General features: G+C 49.7%; 1 protein-coding gene across 1 annotated transcript; it reads right to left on the bottom strand.

Annotated features, from left to right (window-relative positions):
• Positions 1-15,092: 15,092 nt before the first annotated feature.
• TWIST2 (twist family bHLH transcription factor 2) lies at positions 15,093-15,575 on the bottom strand. Its single transcript, XM_063080840.1, has one exon. The coding sequence runs from the start codon at positions 15,573-15,575 to the stop codon at positions 15,093-15,095; it is 483 nt and encodes a 160-aa protein (XP_062936910.1).
• Positions 15,576-20,359: the final 4,784 nt, after the last annotated feature.

The following is a 20,359-nucleotide window of genomic DNA, read 5'->3' as shown; positions in this document are numbered from 1 at the left end:
AGTAGCAAACAGGTTGGGCTACCTGAAAGCAGTTGGCAGAGGTGTAGGAAATGCCGGCAGGTGCCCAGCTGAGATATGGGATCCAAGTCGAACTCCCACTCTCCAGGGAACCCCCTGCTGCATTGGGAGCTCTCCAGTGTGACAGCTTGTCTCAGCAGCAGGAGCTGGGCTGTATCTGATATCAAAGGAAAATGTCACAGTTTAGACAATCTGCTGAAGGCAGAATGCCTGGGTTTACTTCCTGGCTCTGCCCACTGCTAGCTCTATGTCCTTAGCCAAGTTACTTGAGGCCCTCAGTTTGCCCGTTTGTGAAATGGGAGTAAAAGCACCAATCTCACCGGGCCATTCTGAGGATTAACATAATTATCCTTGCCAAATGCTCGTTGTGTTTGCTGGGTGTACTTTCCCTCAGCAGAGTGAGGTGGCTTTGCCACGCTGTCTTTAACATTTTACACCAGTTTGCAGGGGAGAGGACCCAGGCCTGGGGCCTGACTCATCCTCCTCTCAGCCCCCCTGCACCCTGCAGCCTTCCAGGGCCCTCCTTGGTGGATTTTGAGGCTGGTCCCCACCAACGCCCTGCACTGTGGGCCTTGTAGGGGGTCCCCAGAAGGGGGAAAACCAAAGGAACCCTCACAGGTGCTCAAACAGGCGTTTGCCAGGGGGCAGGGGGTAGGGAGGCATGCCTGGGTTCCTCTGCATCCTCGCAGGCCAGGCAGGTGGACCCCGGGAGCAGGTGGACCCCAGGGCAGTGTCTCTGCAGAGCACGCCGAAGCCATGCTGCCCCACTTCCCACAGGCTCAGCCACTGGCCCTGTGGGCACCAGCCTCTCTGCCTGTCTGCCCGGTCTTGGTCCCTGCGGGTCCTGCCATTCTGGGCCTCTCAACCCAGGCTGACCTGGCCTGCAGCAGCCGGGTGGGGCATGCCTCGGAGCTGTGAGCCGCCTCCCGCCCTGCGCTCCAGGAGCGTCCCGTTCAAATCTCCCTGCTCTGTTTATTTGCACAGCCAGAAGACAAAAAGCCATCACTCTGAGTCACCGCTGCTCCCATTCGGCTCTGATTCATGCGGGAGGCCCATTGTGGGGACTAACCCTGGGCCGTTAACCTCTTGGTTTCTTTATGTCTCTACAGCAAAAGGCATCTGTGGTTTCGAATTGAGAACTGGAGTGCAGGTCGCAGATCACTGCTAGGTGCATTTGTGGTGTAATGCAGAGAAGAGAGACCCCTGGAGCATGGAAGTGCTTCCCTGCCCCACCTCAGGCCACTTCCCCCACCCCCCAGGCCAATGGAAACTTACAGAAGTTTCAGTCATCTCTCTGAACAAGGATTGGTCATCTGGCAGGTGTGGTCCCAGAATTTGCCAAATTCGTCAAATGTAGCCCAGGGTGTGAAAGAAGGCAGGCCTAACAAAAATTAGATTATGGCTAAGAATCTGAAAGGAAACGCGAGATTCGGTGCCTGGTTGGTGTCCGGGTTCCAGGAAGGCACAGCCTGTGAGTCCCTCCGTGAGGTGAGGCTGTTCTGGAGAACCTGGCCTGCAGGCGGGCCCGGGCAGGGTAAATCCACCATAGCCCCAGCCTCTCTTCAGTCTGAACCTGCATCCATCACACAAGGCCGGGAACTAGGGGCATGAGTGGGTCCAACCTTCAGTCCCTGTGAATAGTGAACGCCAGTGGCTCTGGAAGCTAAGGAGCGACTCTTTGCTGCTTCGTTCAGTGAGTCCGTGTGCAAGCTCCTCTCCTCGGTTTGGGCGGTGAGTTCATGGCACTCCCCGCTTGCTCCCACCAGTCTGAAGTGGTTTAGGATGAAGAACGTCTATCCCCAGTACACAAAGAGGATTAAAATAAATAAGGACAAACGAGGGTGCTGAAGTCTAACGGAGTGGGGGATGCACACAGCGGAACCGCGACGAACCGATCCTGTGACCGGACGCCACCCGCAGAACTGCTCTGCAGGGGACGGCGGCACCGAGGAGGCTGACACACACACGGCCTCACTGCCCAAAGGCAGCCCGTCCGCTCAGTGTCAGAGCCAGGCTGGGCCATGGTGACACACTCTGGAAGAATGCATCAATGACCCTAACCTTCAAGGCATTGTGGGAAAACAACGGACAGGGTCTGAGGAGTGGGCTGCAGAAGATACAGACATATTTTGCAAGGCCACATTCTCATAGTACGTCAGTAGGAACCAAGGTCGTAATAGTGAGGGAAAGTTCCATTTCTCCAGGGTCCAGGGCTGTGCTGCCAGGGCACTGCTTTCTGATGGCAGGGCTTGGCGGGGAGGAGAGCCAGAGTCCAGGGGAGGGCGTGGTTGGTTTGTGCCCTCCACTCTGTCTTTAAGAAGCACTGGCCAACCTCTGCGTTTGTCTTCTCAAATTGCAAAAGTAACACAGGGCATTTGTAGAAAATACAGAAAAGCAGTGAGAAGGAAAGCGAGAGCTTCCACGAACATTTGGTGGAGACACCCGTTCTGGCTGCTGTCTTTCCACACAACACGCCCACGCGAGCGCACACGCTGTGGTTTTCCCATCTGCGTGTCTTATGATCGGCTCCAGTCCATGGCCACTCCCCTCACAGGGTCAAACGTTTGCTTATGGTACAAAACTTGCTGACTGCATAGTGTTCCAGCATGCGGATGGACCACAGTTTATTCAACCAATTTCCCAGGACATCTTAAACGTTTCACTGACATTAATGAAGTTGATACGAACTTCTTTGCAGCTAAGCAGACCTGCCGTTACTCACTGAAGATAATCCCTAGAAGTGGCATTGCTTGCTGAAAGGGTATTTCCAGTCTTGCATCTTTTCTTACGTAGTGTCAACATTTCTTTAGAAAGATTGTACAATTTGTCTTCCCACTGGCAGGGGTAACATGGCCTTGTTCCCGACACCTTACTCAATACTGAGGATTACAATTATATTTTTTCCAATTTAATAAAAAATAGTATCTTCCTGTTTTATTTCAAATTTCTTGGGTTAATGCTGAAGTTCAACATTTTTCATATGTTTATTGGCCATTTTAATTTCTTTAGTAAATTCATGTTTGCTGTCGATATTTTCTATTGGGTACTTGTCTTTGTTTTTTTTAATTTATTTTTAAGGGCTCTTCGTCTAGAAAGAATATTGGCTCATTGTAAAATAGGTTGTAAACACTTTCTTCCAGGTTCATTTAAAATTTTTGATTACCACAGTTTTTTGGTATATGGAAGTTTACATTAATTAAATTAATTAATTAAAACAAGTTAATTTTAATTTGTGCTCAGAATTTTATACTTGGAATAGTCAGCTTTAGGAACCAGATGCTACAAAGGGCCCACACGAGCAAGTCACTTCAGTTCACTCAGTGTTCGCTGTTGGGCCTATAGGACTGTGGCCTGAGCCTTGCTGCCATATGCCACTCACGGCTATAGTTGTAGGTGACAGTCCCTGTTGGACAGAGCCACAGGGCCTCGATGGGACAAAATTAATGAGTCCCTCAGGGATTCACCAGGAAGCCTGGCTTTTCTATTAGTTCCAGCTGCAGGTGTGCTAAGGGAGAAGCCGGGAGGTGTACTCTGTGACACCACAGCCCCACCAGCTTTGGGGACAGAGAGAAGGACCGGGAGGGAGGGAGGTAAGGAGGAGGGACATCCTGTGCACTGTGGGACCAGGGTACTGACTGGACGGTATTTCTGAACACCAGTTGGAAAGTCGAAGGATGGAGGCCCCTTTCCACTTACCCGGAACTGACTGGGGTGCTGGCTCCAGTGTCCCACGGCATGTGGGACATGGGGTGGACACAGCAGAGCCTCCAGTCCAGTTACTAAGAACCACAAGTGGCCAGAGAGAAGAGCAGAGTCCCCCGGAAGAGCAAGGGTGCTGTGCTACAAACGTGAACAACGCATTAATGCATCAAAGTGCATCCACCGTGCCGCGGGCCGTGCCTCGGCAGCTGACGGAGGAACCCACCCTGCGGGAGGGATGAGGGCCGAGACCACGACGTGTCTGGCTTGGGGGGTGACCCCGGTTCTTGTCAAGCCAACTGCACAAGTGAACGAGGGAAGTGGCCAGGGCCCCGGGGTCCAGTCCTTCTGCTCCAGGTGGAGTCCCCTCTCGCCAGCTTTTGGGAGCCTCTCTTTCCCTCTGTCCCTCCCTCAGGTGGCTTTCTCTTTGCTGGGGCAGAGGTCCAGGAATGGGGGAACAGCGGCATCAAACTGGACAGGCTTCCTTTTCTTTCAGCAACTCGCCCCTCCTGGTAAGATTCTTTTGGATTTGCCCCAAGTGCTCCTGGGCCCTTCCACCTGGATTGCCAAACAATCTTCCAGCCCAACGCTATCTTTGGGGTTTCCATAAGCATCTCGAAATCCGAGTGCAGAACACCACGAAGGCGATGGTGTTTAAAAATAAGCAGGACTGAGTCAGGACTGAGAGCAAGTCTCCTGCCCTCCCCTCTCACCTCAGGTGGGTGTTTCTGACTGTGTCCCGAGCACACGGCTGGTCCAGGAGCACGCATAGGGTTAACAGGCCAGGAAGGAAAGAAAGAGAAAAAAAGCAAAGGAAGGAAAAGCACCCAGTTGGCATGGAATGATCTAGTGCCACGCTTCTGCATTCCTCTCTTCTGGGGCAGCACCTGCACACAAGAAGAGCGGAACTCTCATACCGCTGGTGACGGCTTCGAGGGTCTCTGAGCCCACGAACCAGCCCAAATGGTCTGATGAGCAAGCAGCACCGAAGCTTGGGCCAGTCTCTCCGCCCCGTGTCCCAGAGCATGAGAACTCAGCCACCACGAGAGGCCCTGAAGGGCAAAAGGGCACACAGAAGTGTGCAGCCAGGAAGTCGGAGGTTCTTGCTTCTCGTGTATTTTTAAACAAACACGTTAGGAAATAGATTTTGAAAGGAAACTGCTTCTAGGTGGCCACAACTTGAATAGGTGATAAGCATCTGGTATGTGTAGAATCATGTGCATAACCCAGATACCACCTCTGGAAAGTAGGCAAAGTTTGGAGCTCAGTGCACCTGCACCCCCAAGTCCTGGCAGTTACCAGAGATGGCCGTGGTCTGGGCCAAAGGATTGCTTTTGGTGGTGGTGGTGGTGGTAAAAAACAAAAATACACCCAAGACAAAAGTTATCATTTGAACAATTTTCAAGTGTACAATCCAGTGGAATTGGGCACATTCACACTGTTGTGAAAACATCCTCTCTGTCTAGTTACAGAACTTCACCATCACTCCACCAGACATCCGGTACCTGTCAAGCTGTCGTCTCATTACCCCGGCAGCTTCCATCTGCTTTCTGCCTCTATGGATTCGCCTGTTCTGAACATTTCATATAAACGGAATCTTACAATACTATGTGGTCTTTCTTATCTGGCTTCTTGAACTTAGCATAATGTTTTCAAGGTTCATCTGTGCCGTAGCATGTAACAGTATTTCATTCTTTTTATGGCTGAATCATGTTCCATTGTCTGCATGGACCAGGTTTTATTTATCAGTTCCTCAGTTGATGGATACTTGTGTTGTTTCCACATCTGGACTATTGAGAACACTATTGCTCTGACCTTTCACGTACAGAGTCCCCCTTATCCGAGGCAGATATGTTCCAAGACCACCCAGTGGACGCCTGAAACCTCAGATAATACCGAGCCCTATATACCAAGCCCTAACCTTAACCCTAACCCACTGGACACTGGACAAAAAGATCATTTATGTCCCAGGTAGGAAAGCATGAGATTTCATCACACAATTTAAACCCATGAATTGTTTATTTCTGAGATTTTCCGTTTAATATTTTCAAGCCTCGGGTAACTGAAACAATGGAAAGCGAAACCTCAGACCAGAGGGGACTGCTAGCAGTGGACTTGCTGGGTCATACTGGCTCTTAGAATGTTGTAGCTGAAGAGCTATCGGAAACTCACTTCATCATTTTACAGATGGGGAAACTGAGGTCCAGAGAGATCACGGCTTGCTTCAGACCACACAGTGAACTACAGGGCTCAGAGCAGAAAAGTATTCTCCGTTCCATGTTTAACGTCAGTAAAGTCTTTTTTGACACAAGAAAATGGGTTTTTCCCAGTAGATTCACTTGGGAACCCAGCTCGCCTCCCACAAAGGCAACGGCCTTTGGTTTCCATCTAATTAAAATTTCCCAAATTTGAAAAATACCACGTCAGAATTTTACTAAGAGAAAGAACCACATATGATTTATTCTGAAAACAATGACTTAAGTTAATTGTAAAATCCATTGTGGAGAGTCACACTGATCATACATAGCCAGAAACATTTAAAAGTTCTCAGAATTAATTAATTATGGCTTCATGTTAAGAACCAAGCAGGCTGTGCCCAGGGAGCCAGGAATGCGCAGAAATTGCTTTCTGTCTGCTCGCTTTCCCTTTCCCTCTTTCTGGCTTGAAAAAGTGAAATTATGTAATTACCATTAAACAACACTTGTAACTTTCAGAGAACTGTACAACGCGCACTGCTTGTCCCAGGGGTTGTTCAGAGAAGCTCCATGTTGCTACGCTTCTGAGAGTCGAGCCAGGAGGACCGAGTCTGTCATCTGCTCAACAGAATGTTTTACTGCCGTTCAAAGAGTTCTGCTCTTGAAGCAGGAGGATGCTTTACGAGACAGACAATATGGTCGTTTGGCTTCTCTTAGCAAGCGCAGGGCTGGTTCTGTTTCCTCTGCAAACCAGCTTGTCCTAGAAGCCATCTGTAGATGAGACGAGGCTGTTAAAGGCGTATGTGACTCTAGGGCTACACTGATACCTACTAAATCCAGGGGAGGAAATAAATGCTGAGTTACCACTTCCCTTCATTAACCTTGGCGGGCACTGAGCTGTGCTGGGCTCATGCTCAGACCCTCACCAGCGCAGCCTGCAGGGTGGCCGTGCACCAGCAAGCAGCTCCAAGGCCCATCCAGCCTCCAGGGCCAAGAGAGCCTTCCTCTTGCTCCCCTCCACTGTCACGGCAGGGTCCCTCCAAGTCCCACAGGGGCACCATGCCCATGGTGCCCCCTCCCCTGAGGGTCTTACTCCTGTGCACAGCAGGAGCCCTCCCTGACCATTACGCTCTAGGACTGCTGCTTTCTCTGGCATCTGAAGCACCTGTGACTGTGGCAGGGTCCTTAGAGACAAGGCCACCTCTGGGGCTTCTTCGATGCCCCTTGCAGGGCAATGCCGAGGCCTGGAAGCACATGGGAGGCGAAGGCACTGCAGGTCCTTGTGAAGTCACCACTAGGCCCAGACGGTCTCCCGCCTGTGGCATTACCGCAGCAGCGCTGGGGTGACCCTCTTGGATTCTTACAAAGTGTTATTTCTCTGGGAAGGCAGGTGGGGTGCTTGTTCTGATAAACCCCTGTCTTCCTGGTCTCCGAGGGACACTGAGGGAAGAGAGGACGGGGCTCCTGCAGCCAGCAGTGCAGGGAGGTCCACGGCCCCCGCACAAGCCTGCAGTCTCCTGGCTTCTTATTAAGGAGCCCAGATTCGCTCCACTGTCGCAGTTCTTTATGAAATTCTTCACACATAAATTTTTCTGCTATTTTTTTTTTTTACTTTGTCATTCCTGAAAAAGTTAACTCTTTTGTATTACAAATAAATATTAATGTATACAGAGTTGCAGGGGACACACAAGGAAATTAAACTGTTCAACGCTGAAATTACATGAAATTGTTCTTTTAAAAGTGAAATAAAATAAGATAGGATATGACATAATAGCAGTACCTAACATGAACAGAGAAATGAAAAATAGTGCTCATCTTTGGTTGTTTAATTAGAAGAAAATATCTATTCACAAAAAATAGTCTGAAAGAGAGTTTTGGAACTGGCAATAACTTAACATCCAGCAAAATATCCTTAAGTTAATTCTACCCTTAACATACGGCGTGCAGGGACTGTGTGGACTCTTTATTACACCTTAGCAATCACACAAGAGGGATCCTCGAGATAAGCTATCTCTCTCGGCCCTGCCTGAGAGGACCATAAAATACCAGCCCTGGACGCACCCTCAGGCATGGTCGCCACACACTCCCCATGCAGTTTGGAGATGGTTGAGGCAGGACACTGTGCACAAGACAACTCAACAAAAACGGGACACATCAGGATTCTGAGGGTACAGACATCTGCTCGGGGCACTTTTGTTCTCGTATCAATGAAACTTTTTTTTAGCAAACAATAATGACAGCCAACTAAGGAGAAGAGTCCCCAAGAGCACAGGTGGTGAGGGGTGCAGAGGCACATCTGGGAGCTGCACTGAGCTTCCAGAATGCCTAGACATGCCCACCTGGGGGAATCCCTGGAGATAATGTGTTTGCTCCCCGGGTGTGACGGTGCTGTCACGGGGATCTCATGCTGGGCTTTCTGTTCTTCCTGTGTTACTTTCTATAATGTGAAACCTCACATGGAATTCAACTAATAATTTTTTAAAAGATGGTGTCTCAGCTAAATAATGAATACAAGAGTGTACACTGGGCTGGGGGAGGGGTAGGAGAGAGTTGCTGGAGAAGAAATTCTCACCACACAGAAAAAAAATGCAAAATGATCAAATCTTTCTCTCTTAGGTTCCCACGCAGATTATCACAAAACGGAGGAAAATCAGACTGCTGGGCGCATTCTAAAGATGTTGAACAGCTAGAAACCAGCATATACATTGTAAGCAATTTGGAATTACTTAATTTCGGGGAAATCAATCCTCAGTGATGCTATTGACCAAGCAAAACCAATCATGTGAACAGAGAAATGTTGATGCTCAGTTCGAGAGAGGAAATAACGCCTTTTCCTCCCTCCTTTCCCTTCAAATTTGCAGTAATTTAGGCATTTCCCAAAGAAATGATAACCGCTTTATTATGTATTTATCAAGACAAAACAATCTCCTTAAGAATGAGACAAAAATCCATACAAGCTTTGCGGAAGTAACTGTAAGTACTGACTTTCCCAACCCAGTAAGTACACATTTTGCCGACCAGCAGGTACAGATTTTGCTAGCTGGCCTGTGCATTCCTCTGCCACATTAAAAGTCTGCGTTACAGAAGTAAATGACAGGTGACAGGCACATCCTCAACCCCAGGTCCAGAAAGTCAGAGGAGGCCACTAGCTTTTGACTTCTGAGCCCACCGTACACCCTTTACACCGAATCTGCATAAAGAACTGAGATGAAGGAAAGGAATATTTATTTCTAGATCTCATGATTGAAAGAAAAGGTCGCCTGCTTGCATTTTGACTCCCAGAATGTTAAGTCAAAGCAGAACACACAAAGTGGGTTCGCCCTGCGGTGGAGTCCGAGGCAGAGAGTCAGAGACTGTTTATTTTACAAGCTGTCCCTCATAGAGCTTCCACCTGCCTCTGAAGCAGGAAAAAGTCTCTCGAACATTCAGAAGAGGGACATACAAGGGTACTTCAAAAAGTGTGTGGAAACACAGAATTAAAGGTAATGTGAATCTCTCCGTGAACTTTTTGAAGTGCCCTCGCACCCTGAGAATTTAACAGAAAGGCCAGTGTATCGTTGTGTTTGTACAGCAATAGAAACACAGTATTCACAACAGAAGTTTGAGCATTTCCCCCCACAGAGAAGGCCGCAAAATGATCCCTCACCGTCCCCCTCTCACAGCAAAAGGCTGAAAACCTGCCCCAGGTGTTCCTGTTCTGAGCTGCTCTGCCTGGTCCCCAGAAAGGCTCGGCGGTGACCACACCACAAACCTCAGCCACAGGTAGGCTTTGATGTTTGGTCACGGTCAAAGGGTTAATAAAAATAGGGATGTTTGCCCAGATCTTTCCTATCGGTCACACACCAGACCAGCACATCCAGAAACATACGTGTGAACTCTCCACCGAACTGCGCAACAGGAATCCAACACCAGACAACAAGACACATTCACTCTTTCCCCCCGAAGGATGCTGATGGCTACTTTTTAAGGCAGAATGTGAGCTAAAAAGACAGGTGTATTTTGCAAATAACTGAATTGAATCATTGAAAGCTTTTTTAATTCAACCCTGTCTTCTTCATTTAAGTGATGGGAAATTCTGAACTAAAGAAAGGAGGGATTTGCCCAATTTTAAAGGCATTGCTCTCAGGATCTAAGAAGTAAAATTATAATTCTACACGAGGCTTCGCGAGAAGATGGGTCATCTGCATCTTTTCCTGGTCAAACAACAGAAGAAAACGATACTACGGTGGGAAACTGGGCGGCTAGTAACAGCCTGGGTAGACGCTGAGCATCCGGCTCCCAGAATCGTGTTCTCTCTTGCGTGGACTCACGGGGTCATCGCAACGTCCTAACAGCGGAGCTGCGGCTGGCATTACACAGACGTGAAGTGTGCCACATACTGTTTGGGTTCCGAACGACTCCATTCTCAACAAACCACTAAAAATCTCTCTCATGTTGGAGTAAAGTTACGTGCTGGTTTTTCCAGTTTCAGATCCAAGTCTCCTTTCGATGTGACAACCATTAGTTACCACGGAAGAAAAATCCCATTGTGCCTCAGTTTACATCAACATGAAAGTCTCAACATGCCTGTCACTATTCTCAGTCCAAAATAAAGATCCGATTAAGGCATAGTTTAATAAAACTAAATCATATTCAAATGTTTACCACTGAACCAAAACACAAAATATGTTCCTAAGACAAGTGTTAATTTAAAATAACCGTGACTGGGTTTAGGATTTGACCTCACTTCCTCTCCTACACCCCCTCCCTCTCACGGTGTATGGGTCCAAATACTATGACTTCCGACTCTGTATTTCTTTTTACAAATTTACAAATTTTTACAAATCAGTGGCTGCAGAATTGTGGGGTGTGTGTGTGTATGTTTGACTAAAGTCAATATCAACTTAGTACCTTAAAAGCAAATGTGGTATCAGTATCAGATGAATATTTCCCAAAACTTCTTTGAAAAATATTTTCTTTATTATTACAGGAATAAATGTATTCCTATTGAAATTGGTCTTTTTCCTCTCAGATCTCTGGGATGCTGTTCTTTAAGAATTATAGGGAACTACTTCTGATTAATTATGTATTAAAAATACAATGTGATTCCTCATATCCTGAGTACTCATAGTACAAATGGCATCAGGAAAAAAGTGTGAATTTTGCTCAAAGCACCTTTTTACTTTATCTCTCTGAGGTAAAGCCTAGTAATAATTCCATATGCAATTTTCTCATTTAACTATATTTAAATTTTCTTAAAAATGTTTCGTGAAATTTTTTTATTTTAATTTTGAGATAATTATAAATTCACATGAAGTTGTAAAAAATAAGAGATTCCCTCACCCTCTTCACTCATTTCCCCAATAATACGTCTTGCAAACGTACAGAACACGACCATAACCAGGAAACTGACCACTGGTACTGTGCTCGGACCTTATTCAGATCACACCAGTTTTACACGCATGAGTGTGTGCATGTATGTGCATGTGTGCTCAGCTCTATGCAATTTTATCACATGTGCAGACTCAGGTGACCACGTGGAATATCTTTTTAAGCAGTTTCTGTTTTCAGTGTTTCATCTTTGCTTGGCTTTTGAAAACATCCATGCCTGCATCTCTTAGATTCTGCCTCTTCTTTACGGCTTCCCATTTCTTGGCTACGTTGACTTATTCACCTCCTTTGAATTTTACTGCCTCATTCGTGAACTCTTTGCTAGTGGAGAGCTTTGTATTTGCTTTGCTTTGAGCAGCACATTTATCCTTTCCCAGGAAAAGACACAAACATAAACAGACATTCCAGCATGCATTCACAGGGTTTTTAAAGACACCAGTGAGAATAGATTAATATAAATACTCAGTTTAAAAACTGTCATAAAAGTTCAGCTTTTAAAATTGGCTTATTAAAATATTTGTTTTTTTTAAAGCCCAAATTTAAACTAAAGTTATGAGTTATAGTGCTCGCTCAGAAAGAGTTTACTTTATGATCTTTTTTGCCAGGCAAAAGGAATCTGGCATCTGTGCTGTCTATCCAGAATGTAGCAAAGCAAGGATGATGAAAACACAATTTGTTCAGGCTCAAAACCTGTCTGAAAATAGAAGTTTTCTGAAAACCTCAATAGAGTACTAAATAAACTCAAACAGCCACTCACAAGATCCCATCCCCCCGGTCCCTGCTCTAGCCAGATGGGTAGCAAGACTTCCTTTATGCAAGGCTGAAGGAATACGACTGATATTTAAGGAGACAACAGCCACATAACAGAGGTCAACTCCCCACATCAGATCTTTCTTTCTAACAAAAATGCTTATACTTCTGTAGCTCAGCCTTTCATTCTCCTTCTTCTGACCCATCGAAAGCTCTGCTGGGATTCTGCATTCCATCCTTCTCCACGGGGAGTTAATTTTCTTTTGAGATCAGCTAGCACCAGGAATACAGAAGGTAAACACAAAATGCTCACAGACATTGGTGGTGAGGGAGGCATACACTTTCTACAAAGTAAAAGTTCTCAGAAAGAAAAAAAAGTAGCTTCTTGACTACGGTAACCTTCTGAAAATCTGTGCATACTTCACAGGAGTTGACGATGTTTTCTTTAACCACCGAGCAGAGAACAGGACCCGTGTCTGGTAAGTAACGGTCACGTTCCCCCGCTCTCCCAGCCAGGTGGCTCTGGAAGTGCTCGGAAGGCTCTGGCATCTAACAAGAATACTTAAAACTCCTTTTGAGATTTTTTGATTAGATGAATCCAGCTGACCGTCCAAAGACTCCTAATTTACTGTCTAATTGAGTTTTTAAATAGCAGGCCAAAGCAGAACGTCAGGATAAATATTAAAACCAGCAGTACTCCCCCGTCTCCTGCGTTTCTCTTTATATCAAAGGACAGTTTAGGCTTTTTGTCGTTGCTGCTGCTAGTCTAGACACAGCTTTTGTTACATATGTGAAAACACCTCACATTAGACATTAAAATCACATGTAACTTATGGAAATGTCCAGACACTTTTTGCTGATACATATAATTAATGCTTCTTAGAAATGTTACAAATAAATAAATGACATTTAGCCACATTTTCAGGAAATCAAACTATGATTGTACTTATGCTCAAAGAGATTAGTGAGTTAAAACAAAAAGAATACAAAAATGTTTGCCTAACATGCCAGATAAATAAAAACAAGGTGAGGCCAGAATCGTCAGTGTAACAAAACTTCCGTATTTCCCTTCTCTTCTTATAGAGAGTGAATATCTCTATCTATCTAAAGAAACTGTCTATCTGAACCTGCCAGTTATAGTAAAGCAGATGAAAATAAAAATAATGTAGATTATTTGCTCTCCAACTGTATTACTTACCATATTTTTAAGATTTTTTTCCCAAAAAACCCTCAACATTTTCCTTTATTTATTACAAGTGCTGTATTGTGTTTTATTTTTACATAATCTTTAATTGTGACCAATGTCTGATTCTCCAAGTTTTAGAGAGTGCCATTATTTTTAAATGAATTTGAAGCGTTCCTACTAAATCCTTGCATCGGGGCAATATCTCCTGGTATTTGTTTTCAATAATTGCCCTTCTGGAGGGCAGCCTTCATGATAACTCCGCTGACATTTTCCTTAAACAGAGCTATGTGTGTGTGTTTTAAAAAGACGACATTGCTCATCTGTGTGTTGTTATTTCGCTTGTGCTGTAAACGATGGGTGGTGTAAAGGGTAAGTGGAAATAACTCGTGGAAGCTCATAATTTAGGCGGCAAAAACCAGAATTAATATATTGTCCCACCGTAGCATTCAGTACTCAGCCTATCCAAACTTTCTTTCCTAGAGAAATATGTGATACGGACACTTCCCATCTGTTTTAGACAAAGACAGAGGAAGATTCTCACAAGTTATTCTCTGCTAAAAGTCCTTTTTTAAAAAACTATAAAACGGTCATTATCCGGGGGTGCTAATTTTATCAAAAGAATTTCCAGCGACGCACAAATAAAACCTGAAAAGGGGAAAGGAAGAAAGAAAACCCACCTGTGGTAGATCAGCCTTTCGTAACCACAGCAACGACACTCACAATATTAGAGAACCACATAAAAAAGAAGTAGATGTTTGGGAGAACGGACGTCCACGCCTCTGGATTAATCTAAACTCCTTCTGCGTGAATCGCAAGATGTGTGAGAAACTAAAGCACATTCAGCAGGAAGGACTTTCAACGTTACCCCCGCAAGAACGAGTCTGGGGCCTTGCATTGCCCGGGATGCCCTTGGAAGAGGGGTGCCCACTGCAGAGCACGGCGCCTCCGCGGGTAGAGCTTGTTGAAAGGGACTTGGACGGAGCCCGGGGGAAGCAGCCGGCGCAGGACGCCCCGGCGCTCTTGAGAGGAAACCAGAACCTCGAGTGCTGCTGCCAGCTGGGTCCCTGTGCCTTCTCCCCGCGCGGCACCGGGCGCCGCCGCCTCCCCTTCTCCCGACCTGTTTCCCAGCCTGGACCCCTCCAGGATCTCCAGGTTCAAGGCTGCACCGGGAGCTCCCAGCTCCTGGGTCGGCTCCACCTGCCTGAGGGCGCTCCAAGCGGCTGTCTACACCCCCAGCCCCGGCCCCCCAGCCTCGGCGCTCCGGTGTCCCCCTCGGCTCCAGCCCGTCTCCCGCGCTCCGGCCCCAGAGCCGCCAGCGCAGGGCCCTAGTCCTGCCACCCTCTCCAGGCAAACCCGGGCGCCGCCGGCCCGCACCTCTGCGCGCAATGGGCTGGCCGGGGCGCCGAGGGCCGGGCAGCCGAGGCCGGAACTCCCCGCAGCAGCAGCGGCGAGACCTGAGTGTCCTAAGACGAGCGCGCTCTGCCTGTCCCCGGGAGAAGGGGCACAGCCGAGGGGCGCAAAAAGCAGCGGGTCCCCATCTCGCTGCCCCTGGCCACCTGCACGAGGTTCTTCGATCCCCAGTGCCCGCAGTCACCCACAGACACCCACACACCACCGAGAGTGGAAGACGAGACCGTGGGTGTCAGTGGGTGACTCCTGCTGGGAGTCACAGGTCTGCCGGTCCCCACCTGACACCCTGCGAGGAAACTGGCAAAAGGCCTCAGGGGATGTCCCCCTCTGCTGCCAGGAGCCGCGGCTCGGGGGCGTCCCCCAGGAGGGATGCGCGGGCCCGGCCGCCCGGTCCCCGCCGCGCGGGGCGGCGTCGCGCGGTCGCACCTACCGTGGCGCGCGGGTCCGGAGGTGGCGGCGCGGCGCTAGTGGGAGGCGGACATGGACCACGCGCCCTCCATGCGCCACACGGAGAAGGCGTAGCTGAGGCGCTCGTGGGCCACGTAGCTGCAGCTGGTCACCTTACTGTCCATCTCGTCGCTCTGCAGGACCTGGTAGAGGAAGTCTATGTACCTGGCGGCCAGCTTGAGCGTCTGGATCTTGCTGAGCTTGTCCGAGGGCAGCGTGGGGATGATCTTGCGCAGCGCCGCGAAGGCCTCGTTGAGCGACTGCGTGCGCTGGCGCTCGCGCACGTTGGCCAGGATGCGCTGGCTCTGCAGCTCCTCGAAGGACTGCGCGCTCGGGCTGCCCTTCTTGCCGCGCTTGCCCGGGGTCGGGCTGCCATCTTCGCTCGACTTCTTGCTGGAGCGCCGCTTCCGGCCGAAGCGCTTGGGCTGCCGCTCGAGCTCCTCCTCGCTGGTGCCCAGGCTGTCCACGGGGGACACGGGCGAGCTGGAGCCGTCCTCCATGGCGCCCGCCCGGCGCGCGTGGGGCTGGGGGCGCCGGGGCGCCGAGCGCGCGCCGCTGGCCGAGCCGCCCGCGAGGCTCCGGCTTCAGGGCCGGCTCGCGCGCATCCGAGGTCCCCGGCGGAGGAAGTTATGCTCACTTTTTTGGAAACTCTAGCCGGGCTGGGCTGCTAAATAGCGGCCGGGAGCGAGGGCGGCGCGCTGATTGGCCCGCGGCGGCCGGGGGCAGGGCGAGCTCGGGGCCGTCGCCGGCCGCCCCCGCCCCCCGGCGCGGCGCTTTCAGTTTTGCCTCCGCCTCGGGCCCGGGCCGCGGCGGGCGCCCCGGAGGCCGGTCCCCGGGCGCGCAGCCGGGCCGGGCTTTGTCTGCGCCCTCGCTCGGAGACCGGCGCCGCCGGGCCGCGGGGGTCTCTGCCCGAGCGCGAGCGCGCGGGCGGCGGGTCGGACCCCAGAGGCGCTCCCCGGAGGGGCGGACGCCGCCTGGAGCCTCCGGGGAGTCCGCGCCGCCGCCCGCGCGCTCGGGCCTGGGGCGGCGGCACCGCGGGGCAGGGCTGCCGGCGCCCCGGCCGCTGCCGTGCGGACCCTCGGGGGCCCCCGGGGACGCCCTTCCCACGGGCGCGCCGCCCGACCGGGCCAGCCACGCGTCGGGCGGCGTCTGTCACCGCGACGTGCCGGGGAGCCCCGGCTCCGACGCCCTTCCCGACCCTCCCTCCGAGCGCTCCGAAGCTCAGCGCCACCGCGAGCCTCTGCGGGAGCGCCCGGTGCCCGGTGCCCGGCCCGCGCGGCCGTGGACGCAGGGCGGTCGCGGAGCAGAGCGGGGCCGCCCGGGCAGGAGGGCGGAGGGCGGCGGGAGCCTGGGCGGCCTCGGTGGGCGACAGCGCGGACCCCGGCCGCGGGCGCCGTGCACTGGCTCGGGGCTCTTTGTCCGCAGGCCGCGCCGGCTCCGGGCCTGCACGCGGCCCACGGCCCTGACGCCTTTGAACTGTTCCCGGGTGACCCGGGCTCCGCGGGGCCGGCGCTGGGCCGGGCTGTCGGGCCAGCCGCGGGAGCGAGGGCGCGCCGGGCCCTCGTGTGGAAGTTGAACCCGGGGCCAGCGGAGCGCTCGGCCCGCGCTGCTCCTCGGCCGGCCGGCCCGGGGGAGGTTTTCCCCGGGCCCTGGCACACGTGGCTGCTCGCGGCCCCATGACGGGAGGGTCCCCCAGAGCCCCGCGCGCAGCGCCGCCCGGCGCGGCCTCCCTCCTTCCTCCACTCCGGAGGTCCCACGGTTTGTCCGGGGCAGCAAACCCGCTTTTTACAGCCGTTTCTTTAAAACGCTCAAACAAAAGTTAAAGGAACGAAGGACAGAGCAGCCGGTCGCGGCCCTCCCGTCGGCGCTGCCCCTTCCCAGGCTGGCCCGTCACTGTCCGCTCCGCTCAGCGCGGATTTGCAGCGCTTCTCCGAGCCCTGCGTGCGAGCCCCGCTCCAGCTGGGGAGCCCGGGACCCAGACCCTCGCTTCCTGCGCGGTTTAGCTGAGCCCGGTGACATCGCCCCCTTTCCAAGCCCGGAGAGGGGCCTGCCTCCTGGCCGCGCAGGCCTCCTCTGCCTTATCCTCGGGGGCTGCGTCTCTCTCTTTGTCCCTTTCTCTGTCCACTTCTCTCTCTGTCCCTCTCTCCCCTTTCCGCACCAGGGAGAGTTCTTAGCTTAGTGTGAAAGGAAAACAGCTCAGCTGAGAAGCCTGGTTAGGTCCTGAGCAGCCCTGGGCTCGGCTCAGCCCGAGGAGCAGAGGCACCAGGGGCCGCGTCGGAAAGGGGAGCTCACCCTCAGGGGGTAGGCCCCTCTCTGCCTGCGGAGACCCCCAGGGACACTTTGTGACCTTCACAACCAGCAGCTCAGTTCAACAGTCTGGAGACACTTCAGTGTCTTAGCTCTTCTATTTTAAAATACTTTACAACAACAAACTAAACTAGTAGAGTCTGTGATACTCGTGACTGCTGGAGGAAAATGTTGCTGAGGGAATTTGAGATGCCTTTTTCATGCCATATTGTCCACTCCCCAGAATCCTCACCTGGGCAGTGACCTGCCTTCATAAGTAGGTTAAAATAAGGCACAGTGACGTATTCCCAATGTCACCAGCAGGTTGGTGGGGAAGTGGCAGTCAGCATTTCTCCCTCTCTCTCTCTCTCTTTTTAGGTTGGCTGAATGAGAATCCAAATGAAAAAATAATCAATTCAGGAAACAACACTCAGGGTACTGATATATTTTCAATTTTTTTCTTTTAGAAATCAAGTCCGTGGTAAGACTAATGAAACCAATTTACTAATAACGTAAACAAAGAAGAGTATTTGTGTGTGAATATCCATTGCAGGACCACCCAGGCTCACTCAGACTTGTGTTAAATACCGTGCAATAGGATTCACAGAAGTTAATATAATCCTTGGTATATTAATTCTTTACTGAGTATGGGAAATCATGTCAATGCTTCTTTTCATATATGTAAAAAAGTAGGTTTTCTTTTATGTGACTTTGTTTTTAAAAAAAAACTACCTGCTCTTCTGAAAGATTCTTCTATTTCACATTTTCCTTAGGGCAGCGAGTAAGAGAAGTTGATATGTTTTCACAGCAAATTTGATGGCTGTTAGCTTGACATTAATCTTGCTGCAGTAGAATGTGACACTGTTGGAATTGTCACTGACAGTCCTCAGTGATAGAACACAGTTATACAGCTCCTGGGCTTTATGGAGATAATAAAATGTGTACATGCTCAGATCTGAGCAATTTTTGACAAACCCTCTATATTGCTGTATAAAGCAAAACATTTATACATTTAAATACTTTTGCTGCTGCTTTTTGTGAAAATGCCCGCACAGGTGAACCCACCTGTGCTAACCAGCAGACCCCGTCATGGTTTAACTCCGTGAAGTTCTTGATGGAGCTGAGAGACAGAAATCAGGTATTTTAAAAGCCTCCAGTATACATTCCCTAATGATTTGGTGGGTTGTTATCTCAACTGGAATTTAGCGAATTATAACTTGAGCAGATGACAGAAGAAGCCTATATCTGTGTGAGACAGAGTCAATCCAACAGATTAATGAATCAGTGACACTTATCAAGAGATTGGTAACATCTATCAGTCAAACAGCACTTTACTATTTACAAAGTGCATTTTTCTGAATTGTTATTATTTGTGGAAGTGATCCTATGCTAACGCAGCACTCCGCTGACACTTTCCTATCGAGATAGTTTTGGTTTCTTCATTTTTAATTGTTTGATCTTAGATCAAGGTGACAGTGAATGTGGCTCATTATGTTCAGGAGCCACAAATTCCAGAGGTGGGCTTTTGAGAATTATGTGACAGAGTTTTGGCAATTCTGTGCAAATTGTAGAGGTCTTTGGCATCGCTTTGCTGGATATTAGAAGCATGTTTTAGGGGAAAAAAAATACTCCTGGGCTATAGATTGTTGGCTTTATTTTTAGCAATGAGTTATACCTCCTCCCAGTAGAGAGTCAATCATCTAGCACATTCCCCAGTGTGACACAGCAGCTGGCGGGGGTGGGGCCTGAAAAAGGCATTTTTTCAGTCCTAAAACCCAGGATTTAAGAATGAAGATGCTTCTCAAATCTTGCAGTAAAATACAGTGTATTCTTGGTGATGGGCATCATAGCACTTGCTGGAAGTCAAGCCCAAGAGCCAACGATCTGCATAAATTACAGCACTAACGTCGGTAGGATGGAGTCGTACTTACAGAGGACTGGAACCTATTGTCCAAGGCACACATCACGTAAAGGCAAGATTGACCCTTTAAAAATCTCTTTTAAAAACTTCACCTCAAAAAATTGCTCAGGAGGGCATGTGCCATGACTTCATTTTAGTGGTGTGTTTAACGTTGCCGCAGCAACGATGTCTGATACCATCTTTCCTTTCTATGCATATGGTGGATGGGTCCCCACCTTCCTTCCCGTCCTTCCTCTACTCTGTCTTCCTGAATTGCAGCAGATAAGAGGGTAAAAATGAGCTTCCTTGGACCCTGGCAGCCCTGGTCTGTGAGATGCACTTGCAGGAACATGGAAGGGAAACCGGCAGACACTCTGCACTTCTTTGGTCTGCCCAGGGCAGAGATGTTTGGTTTCTTGGCAGCACGGTGCCAAGTCACACCAAGGCATTGTATTCTGGAGAGCAAAGCAGTAGGAGCGACATGGCTTGGGAACTGGCAGGAACAGTAGCGGCAGCTCCTTGATTCCAGGGTGATTCTGGAATCACTGTTTTCCTGATGCCATGAGGCAGCCGCTGCAGGTCTGCAGTGTGATTTGGAAGTCAGTCTCTAAAGCTCAACCTAGAGCCTGTTTATTCAGCTCCACAAATGATTCTCTCATAGCCTCTAATACCTTGTTTCCTGCTTAAACTAGCCAGTGTGGGCCCTGTTCTCTGTAACAGAACCCTGTCGGGGACACCTACACTTCCAGACTGTGGTTTGGAAGCTGGACACTTGGGCTGTCCACCCCCTTTCCCCCCGTGGTATTGATTTCTTGACATCACAAACATCCGCTTGTAATGTGGAACTAACATTCGCCTTTGGCACACATTTATGAATGCCTTTAAGATCTAATCAAAGTTGTTCTTGCAACAAATTCATGACTTTTTTTTAACTTGGAATATATACCAAATTTCAATTAAAAAATAACAATGGAAAGATCAAACAAGACCTAAACAGAATGAGAGAGAGAACTGAGTGTAGGGGCTGGGATGGGAGCCAGACTCCCCTGAATAAACCTTCCTTTGTAGATCTGACTTTGGAATCGTATAAAAGTTTTG

This window comes from Cynocephalus volans, chromosome 1 (assembly GCF_027409185.1).
Source record: "Cynocephalus volans isolate mCynVol1 chromosome 1, mCynVol1.pri, whole genome shotgun sequence".
NCBI classification, from domain to species: Eukaryota; Metazoa; Chordata; class Mammalia; order Dermoptera; family Cynocephalidae; genus Cynocephalus; species Cynocephalus volans.
This window is presented reverse-complemented; position numbering and strand designations above follow the sequence as displayed.